Source organism: Procambarus clarkii, chromosome 31, assembly GCF_040958095.1.
Source record: "Procambarus clarkii isolate CNS0578487 chromosome 31, FALCON_Pclarkii_2.0, whole genome shotgun sequence".
In the NCBI taxonomy this organism is placed as follows: Eukaryota; Metazoa; Arthropoda; class Malacostraca; order Decapoda; family Cambaridae; genus Procambarus; species Procambarus clarkii.
Window position 1 is genome coordinate 33824616 of NC_091180.1, and position 9704 is coordinate 33834319.

Below are 9704 nucleotides of genomic sequence, written 5' to 3' on the forward strand. Positions count from 1 at the left end.
ATTATATATTTTTTTTTTCAGGTCCTACTGTAAGGACTCTTAAGGCATCATCCTAGCGACGTCTTGGGGACGTCAACAGTAACTACGACAAGGGTGCCAACGGTAACTACGGCAAGGGTGCCAACGGTAACTACGGCAAGAGTGCCAACTGTGACTACGACAAGGGTACCAACAGTAACTACGACAAGGGTGCCAACGGTAACTACGACAAGGGTGTCAACGGTAACTACGACAAGGGTGCCAACAGTAACTACGACAAGGGGTACCAACAGTAACTACGGCAAGGGTGCCAACGGTAACTACGGCAAGGGTGCCAACGGTAACTACGGCAAGGGTGCCAACGGTAACTACAGCAAGGGTGCCAACGGTAACTACGGCAAGGGTGCCAACGGTAACTACAGCAAGGGTGCCAACGGTAACTACAGCAAGGGTGCCATCGGTAACTACGACAAGGGTACCAACAGTAACTACGACAAGGGTACCAACAGTAACTACGACAAGGGTGCCAACGGTAACTACGGCAAGGGTGCCAACGGTAACTACGGCAAGGGTGTCAACGGTAACTACAGCAAGGGTGCCAACGGTAACTACAGCAAGGGTGCCAACGGTAACTACAGCAAGGGTGCCAACAGTAACTACAGCAAGGGTGCCAACAGTAACTACATCAAGGGTGCCAACAGTAACTACAGCAAGGGTGCCAACAGTAACTACGGCAAGGGTGCCAACGGTAACTACAGCAAGGGTGCCATCGGTAACCACATCAATGGTGCCAACGGTAACAACATCAAGGGTGCCAACAGTAACTACAGCAAGGGTGCCAACAGTAACTACATCAAGGGTGCCAACAGTAACTACGACAAGGGTACCAACTGTAACTACGACAAGGGTCCCAACGGTAACCACATCAAGGGTGCCAACAGTAACCACATCAAGGGTGCCAACAGTAACCACATCAAGGGTGCCAACAGTAACCACAGCAAGGGTGCCAACAGTAACTACATCAAGGGTGCCAACAGTAACTACGACAAGGGTACCAACTGTAACTACGACAAGGGTCCCAACGGTAACCACATCAAGGGTGCCAACAGTAACCACATCAAGGGTGCCAACAGTAACCACATCAAGGGTGCCAACAGTAACCACAGCAAGGGTGCCAACAGTAACCACATCAAGGGTGCCAACAGTAACCACATCAAAGGTGCCAACAGTAACCACATCAAGGGTGCCAACAGGTAACCACATCAAGGGTGCCAACAGTAACCACATCAAGGGTGCCAACAGTAACCACATCAAGGGTGCCAACAGTAACCACATCAAGGGTGCCAACAGGTAACCACATCAAGGGTGCCAACAGTAACCACATCAAGGGTGCCAACAGTAACCACATCAAGGGTGCCAACAGTAACCACATCAAGGGTGCCAACAGTAACCACATCAAGGGTGCCAACAGTAACCACATCAAGGGTGCCAACAGTAATCACATCAAGGGTGCCAACAGTAACCACATCAAGGGTGCCAACAGTAACCACATCAAGGGTGCCAACAGTAACCACATCAAGCTCACTAAACAATAACTAAAATATAAAATATAAAATTTAAGTCTGAATAAACGACATTCTTAATATTCTTAAACGTATCCTTAATTCTTTTCGAGTACAAGTCTTTACACGTATCTGAATACAAACACAATCATTCATAAATTGCGCATTGATAATTGCCTTTGTTTGTAAACATTTACAAATACATTATTCATTTACACAAAGAAGAAAAACAGTACAAATAATAGCCTAACACCAATTATAATTTAACACACCATTTGGCACGACGGAAAGTGAAGGAATTTGACAAGAATGTTTTGGGATAATTTCCCGTCATTAAGAGATGTATTATAAGGGACAGGAAAGTGACGTAGTTTAAGCTGCATAAAATGCATGAGACTTGAATGGCCTGTTCACCTAGCAGTAAATAGGTACCTGGGAGTTAGACAGCTGCTACGGGCTGCTTCCTTCCTGGGGGATGTGTAATAAAAAAAGAAGCCTGGTCGAGGACCGGGCCGCGGGGACGCTAAGCCCCGAAATCATCTCAAGATAACCCAGCAGTAACGACTCCAATGATTTGACTACACCAAAAAATAGCAACTTAACAGCCAATTAACAATTCATTATGAACAACCAAAACAGCTGAATAGCAGCAATTTCTGCAGGATGTTGGGTAAATAGCCTCGGCTACCAACGTCTTTTGTACGGTCACGGTTGGTCAAGTGGTTAAGGTACCATGTACACCAGTTGCACAGTGCTCCAGGCTGTCTGGGTTCGAGTCACTTCTGGGGTGTGGAGTTTTCAGTGGCATATATGCTTGGGTACCATTCAAGCTAGTTCGCATATATATATATATATATATATATATATATATATATATATATATATATATATATATATATATATATATATATATATATTAGTATATTTTGGTAGCAGTCTTTCCTGTAGACATATATTATTAAATATGACCGAAAAAGTAAGATTAATAATTCTAACACGAATTTTCTCTATCTTTCTTATGTTTCTTTTCACTGTTGATGGTAATTCAAAGATCAATTCTCCAAAATTCATTTTTATTTCTAGTCTGACGCGACACTTGAGCGCGTTTCGTAAAACTTATTACATTTTCAAAGACTTTAGTTTACAACCACAACTGAAACTGAATAGAGCTTACACATCTTCGAGGTTTATATCTACATTTGGGTGAGGTGGATGAGGTGAAAAACGAACTTTCAACAATGGGTATTCAATAGGTATTAAATCCCAACACAAGACAGAACACGAAACAATGGGTATTGAATGGGTATTAAATTCAAACACAAGACAGAACACGAAACAATGGGTATTGAATGGAAGTAATTGTAGAAAGCCTATTGGTCCATATTTCTTGATGCTTCTATATTGGAGCGGAGTCTTGAAGTGGGTAGAATATAGTTGTGCATTAATTGGCTGTTGATTGCTGGTGTTGATTTCTTGATGTGTAGTGCCTCGCAGACGTCTAGCCGCCTGCTATCGCTGTATCTATCGATGATTTCTGTGTTTGCTAAGATTTCTCTGGTGATGGTCTGGTTGTGGGAAGAGGCTATATGTTCCTTAATGGAGCCCTGTTACTTATGCATCGTTAAACGCCTGGAAAGAGATGTTGTTGTCTTGCCTATATACTGGTTTTTTTTAGGCTTACAGTCCCCAAGAGGGCATTTGAAGGCATAGACGACGTTGGTCCCTTTTAAAGCGTTCTGCTTTGTGTCTGGAGAGTTTCTCATGAGTAGGCTGGCCGTGTTTCTGGTTTTATAGTAAATCGTCAGTTGTATCTTCTGATTTTTGTCTGTAGGGATAACGTTTCTACTGACAATATCTTTCAGGACCCTTTCCTCCGTTTTATGGGCTGTGGAAAAGAAGTTCCTGTAAAATAGTCTAATAGGGGGTATAGGTGTTGTGTTAGTTGTCTCTTCAGAGGTTGCATGGCGTTTCACTTTCCTTCTTATGATGTCTTCCACGAAACCATTGGAGAAGCCGTTGTTGACTAGGACCTGCCTTACCCTACAGAGTTCTTCGTCGACTTGCTTCCATTCTGAGCTGTGGCTGAGGGCACGGTCGACATAAGCGTTAACAACACTCCTCTTGTACCTGTCCGGGCAGTCACTGTTGGCATTCAGGCACATTCCTATGTTCGTTTCCTTAGTGTAGACTGCAGTGTGGAAAACTCCGCTCCTTTCCATGACTGTTAGATCTAGAAAGGGCAGTTTCCCATCCTTCTCCATCTCGTAAGTGAAACGCAACACAGAATTCTGCTCAAATGCCTCCTTCAGCTCCTGCAGATGTCTGACATCAGGTACCTGTGTAAAAATGTCGTCAACATACCTGCAGTATATGGCCGGTTTCAAGTTCATGTCGACTAAGACTTTTTGCTCGATGGTACCCATGTAGAAGTTTGCAAACAGGACACCTAGGGGAGAACCCATGGCGACCCCATCTACTTGCTTATACATGTGCCCATCCGGGCTCAAGAAGGGTGCCTCTTCAGTACAAGCTTGGAGTAGTTTCCTTAGACTGTTTCTGGAATGTCAAGAGGAGTACAGGCCGGATCACGGTACACTCTGTCGGCTATCATCCCGATTGTATCATCCACAGGTGCGTTGGTAAACAGAGATTCTACGTCCAACGAGGCTCTTATCCCTGTGGCCCGTGTTCCCCGCAGCAAGTCAACAAATTCCTTTGGAATATATATATTATATATATATATATATATATATATATATATATATATATATATATATATATATATATATATATATATATTATATATATTATATATATTATATATATATATATATATATATATATATATATATATATATATATATATATATATATATATATATATATATAGAGAGAGAGAGAGAGAGGTGTAGCTTGCTTCTTTGTGTATACACACTGACTGTACTTTCTGGCTCGTCATGGTCAGAAAATCTAAAACAATAACATCTGGTTGGTCAGTAAGCTATTGTGGTGGCCTAACCAAGCCTCCAGAGGTGGAGGGGGGGGGGGCTATAAGCCCAGCACAAAACCAAGTAAGTAACGCCTTCACAACATTCCCCAGGTGACAACGTTCAAGTAGGGAAACTTCTCACTGCTAAGAGACCACTAACCTCAAGTAACAATGGTATTTAACATTCACGAGTTCATTAAGCTTTTCTTTAATCGTCGCAAATGTGTTAAATAAATCTTATTTAAATTCTAAGAGCTTGGTTGTTGTAAAAAACGCTAGGAACGGCCAAAGACACATATCACTAGTAATAAAGGAGATTATTAATATTAACAGCTAGACATAGATGCACGACAATAGTAAAATAAAGAGTAAAAAGGCAGAAGGTTATTTTCAGATCACAACGTGAGTGAACACATCCACAAGGGCCGTGACGAGGATTCGAACCTACGTCCGAGAGCATCCCACAACGTGAGTGAGTTTTATTAAACTCATAAATAAAGTGTGGAACCTCCTACCAGTTAGAATTTCTTACGATGACCAAACCACAACTCAGAAGATGGAGAAGCAACGACGTTCCGGAAATAAATCAAATCAAATAAATAAAAATAATGATCCAATAACGGACCGAAACGTTGCTGCTTCTCCATCTTCTGATGTGTCACGGGAGACATCTCCCGTCACACAGGGTGTAGTCGCACCTCCACAGATCCCCAGTATCAGCTCTTGATACTGGTAATGGCTCAAAAGGGCCACCACTTACGGGCTATTCAAGCCCGTGCCACCTTTTAGGTGGCTTAATCTTTATCAGTCTGATGTGTAGTTTGGTCATCATATCTTTAGTCACGTTATTGTGACATCGTCTGCATAGAATTTCAATACATCAAGGCAATTAACGAGTGATGAACTGGATCACGGGATAAATACTAATACATTTACTAGACACAGGGAAAGTCTCCACCGGTATATTCCATAACGAATTCCTTTTATAAACTACAACTTACACTAATTTACACCCGCTTTTGGTCCAGCTTCATCTGCGGGCTGGTTTTTCCTCTCGCCAGACATCGCTCTGCGTGTAAACACGTATCTATGCTGTTGTGGAAACAGCCACTCACAAGCTATCTCTCAAACAACCTTAGGCCTTCATCCAATGACATCCCTAGCCCAGGCTGGACTAGCCAATCCCCGTTAACTGAATGATAAGATAAATAAGGGCCGCTCAGCGGTTTGGGGAAACTAGATCAAACCTCCTGTTCCTTTTTCTCTCAGCTTGTATCATTTGTGGAGGTTACAGCTTAAAGCTTTAGTTCCTACGGTAAGGCCAGCTATTGTAACCTACACAAAGTCCGGCGGCTGTAACCTACACCAAGGCCGGTTGCTGTAACCCAACACCAAGTCCACCGGCAGTAGCCTGATCCTAGTCTCCCGGTACACGACTCTGTACCAGCGTCCTGTACCTTCCCAACACCATCTCGGCTACAAAACAATCGTGTTGGAAAAGACGGGTGTTAGATCACGGCGATTAACTACATCCATAACAGCAACAATCTCACCGGGATTAAATACTGCTTTCAAATCAGCTCATTACGCGCGTTACTTCCGTTGATTAGACCCGCAAGATTTACGACAAGTCTTGATCACCAACGCAGAGCCGCAACCACCATCATGCCACGACTGATGTCATAAATATCTATGAATATCTCCCCAGTGGTTTGATAATATTTCAGGAACAACAATTCCTCTTGATCAACGACAATTCCCGCGTCAAAACATTCTCTCGTTTCCCTGCATTAGGCGTCCCATTGCAGGTTTTTCGAATTTATTATTAATCTTTTTAGATTGCGGTACAGTGTGGGGGGGGGGGGGACTAGCTTATATCGTCCCTAAACATGTTTCATTTGCCCGAATTTACCCGAGAGCACCTATCTCTAGTGGCCACGTTGGGGACAGGAAGCCCTGAGGGCCACAGAGCGCTAGAGAGTGGACACAGAGCGCCTGGTAGTGGACACAGAGCGCCTGGTAGCGGACACAGAGCGCCTGGTAGCGGACACAGAGCGCCTGGTAGCGGACACAGAGCGCCTGGTAGCGGACACAGAGCGCCTGGTAGCGGACACAGAGCGCCTGGTAGCAAGTATGGAGCATCACATCTCCTGTATACCCCTCACCAGCCTAGTACTCTTAGCCCAGCCAAAAAGACATCGCAGGAATCTCACATCAGTGTGTACTAACCAGTAGATAAGACATTACAAGAATAAGGCGTAACATGTTATCCAAACCAATGTATTTTGGTAGAGTTTGACACATTTCTTCATCATAAAATGCATCTTACGATTTATCTAAAAATCATGCATGATTTTATCAGATGCAGCCTAATCTTATTATACAGGATTTTTCATCTAACAAAAATTCTCAAAGTTTTCAGGGCAATGAAAATGAGGAGATGAAGATCGAGAAAGTGTAGCGAAAGGAGAACAAGAATTAAAGGAAGGAGGAAACGGAGATGTAGAAGAGATTAATGGGGGTTCAATTTGATTTTGTAAATCAATCAGCACTAAACTAAACAAAAAATATAGAAATTCTTCTTCCGTTTAGAAAACAACAACATAAATTATAGCTTTTAAAAGTTGACAATTCCAACAAATCCGTCAAAGTTTGAGAGGAAAAAATAGGTAAGAGAGAGGGAGACGACAAAGGCGAGAGAGAAAGAATGAGTGTTTCAGTAGGCTATAAATTACAAGAGTAGCTGTAATTTTTATAAAAAGCTGTTTGTGGCTCGACTTTCTGCTCTAACGCAACGTTCCTTCGTGAAGTTAAACCATATTTCTCATCCAGTGTTTCTCTTGATTCGTCTCTCATCTCACGATCTCTCTTCGTCTTCAGATATTGGCAGTTCCCGCACTCTAATCCAACACCGCTCAAAAGGTCCGCATTAGCAGCACGTTCCCCGTCGCTACCGGGGAGTGGTGGACTAGTGTCGTATTCCGGTCCGTTCCTCGTCGCTACGAGGGACCTACAGTGTCGAACCCCCACGTTGTCATCAGCTTAAGGCTCAACAGGACGAGATCCGCTTGTATCAAAGAGGACATCGAGCCGTTAGTCTGCGATGATCCTTAAATCCAGCGTTATCAAGAGCATCGTTAGCAGCGACTAAGCTTGAAGCACGGGTTCCTGTTCTCCTTGATCACCTGGGTAAATACACCGGCCATTTGGTTAGGTGTATGAGGCTCCTAAGCTTCCTACACCTGCAATTGACAGTTGTTTAATCTATTTGGTTAGGCCCTTGAGGCCGTTATAGGCCGCCTGCCCCCTGTTATTGCCAATTTTGTGTAATTCGTTTGAGAGATTTTGTGTGTAAGTGGAGGTATGTGTGTTGCAGTGGAGTTACCCGGGTGTTATACTGTGTGTTGAGAGATGTGCGTGTTGGAATTCAAAAGTCAGGCATTTGAATTCCTGATGTTTCATTGGAATGTTTGTCTGTAATTGTGTGTGTGTCTCAATGTTCTTGGTAGCTGAATGTGAATGTGTGTCCTCACGTATCTGTGCTTCCGTAGGTTGAACTTCAGTTCTTGGGTTCAGCCTCTCGACCTTCACTCGTCTGGTGTGCTAAAAATGGTGACTTTCGGTGACAAAGAGGGAAATCTTGTCGTTTTGTTATAGGTGTGTTTAATCCACTCCCTTACCGCTCTGACACTGAAGAAGTTCTTTCTAATATCAAACCTTAACCTTCACCTGTTTGACCTACGGTTGTCTCCATCCCAGGTCACTTATAATGTGCTTGTGAAACGTCTCAAGACGTCTCCTCACTACGTCTCAAGATGTCTCCTCACTACGTCTCAAGACGTCTCCTCACAACGTCTCCAGGCTTCTCCTCTCACCCGTTTGAGAGATTGTGTGCGTATCTTGTCTATGGGTAATGTGGAGCTGTACCTTGTACCTGTGTCTTGCGTTCGTACTTTGTGTTCGTACCTTGTGTCCGAATCTTGCGTTCGTCTCTTGTGTTCGTACTTTGCGTTCGCCCCCAATCCTCAACGTGTCGACAATCAACAGTCTAATGCAATAACTCTTTTTTCCCACTAGTTTTTCTTATCATATTTACGCCTAAAACTGCGTATTGAGTCAGGATCGATTGCTTGTTTATGTGACTTAATCCATTCCAAGTAGACTAATCTAGACGTTACCACAGTTAGGTAACGGTTACAAGTACCTCTGGGAGCCTGCACCACCAGCTAACGTAGACTTGATTAACTGTAAACACTGTCGGCAAAGGTGACAAAGCACCTCTGGTGCTGAGTAACAGAGGTGATGTCCTGGGGCCAGATTCACGAAATAGTTACGCAAGCACTTACGAACCTGTACATCTTTTCTCAATGTTTGACGGCTTTGTTTACATTTATTACACAGTTAATAAACTCCGAAGCACCAGGAGGCTGTTTATAACAATAACAACAGTTGATTGGCAAGTTCTCATGCTGGTAAACTGCTTAATAATTGTAATCAAAGCCGTCAAAGATTGAAGAAAGATGTACACGTTCGTAAATGCTTGCGTATCTGCTTCGTGAATCTGGCCCCTGATTAACAAGTGAACAATATAAAACCCGTTAACGCTCGATAATGGTTCCAAGACTGAACAGAAAGCTATTTGAGTACAACGAAGGGAAACGTGTCCTCGGAGGTCCGCAATAAACACATGCCCCTGCGAAGTCACTCTTCTCCACCTCTAGATGGAGAGGAGATCGAGGTTCCCGCAAAATACTTTCCTTTTTGAAAGATATCGAACCTTTTAAACCCTCCACTTGCATTGTGATACCATGAGCTATCCAGTGAGTTAAACACCCTCCTTCGGGGTTTAATGGACTATTGGTGCTTGCGTAATGTGTGTGTGGAAATATTGAGCCAAAGCCGGCCTAGTTATTCTTCAGTCCACCCGTCCCCAGACGCAGCGTTGGAGGGAGACTTCACCCGCAATGTTCAGGGCAAAGTTTATAATTCCGGGTGTAATTACCTTGTGGGTTAAGCAGCCGGCCCGGCTGATGGACGACCAACGCTCTCTAATTAAGGAAGCTAAATTTCATGAAGGCTATTTTGAGCGCATTATCGTTCATCATCATCATCTTCGTCACATAGGCACCATTGTTGTGGGAGTGTGCATGCTCGTCACACTCTCCCACCCACGC

At 43.5% G+C, this 9704-nt stretch overlaps 1 protein-coding gene across 1 annotated transcript; it reads right to left on the reverse strand.

The window, feature by feature from the left end:
• Positions 1-347: 347 nt before the first annotated feature.
• Positions 348-1242, reverse strand: LOC138370264 (S-layer protein-like). Its single transcript, XM_069334271.1, has 2 exons — positions 520-1242; positions 348-371 (listed from the first exon to the last, which is right to left on the reverse strand). Exons 1-2 carry the CDS (start codon positions 1240-1242, stop codon positions 348-350), a joined length of 747 nt encoding a protein of 248 aa, XP_069190372.1.
• Positions 1243-9704: the final 8462 nt, after the last annotated feature.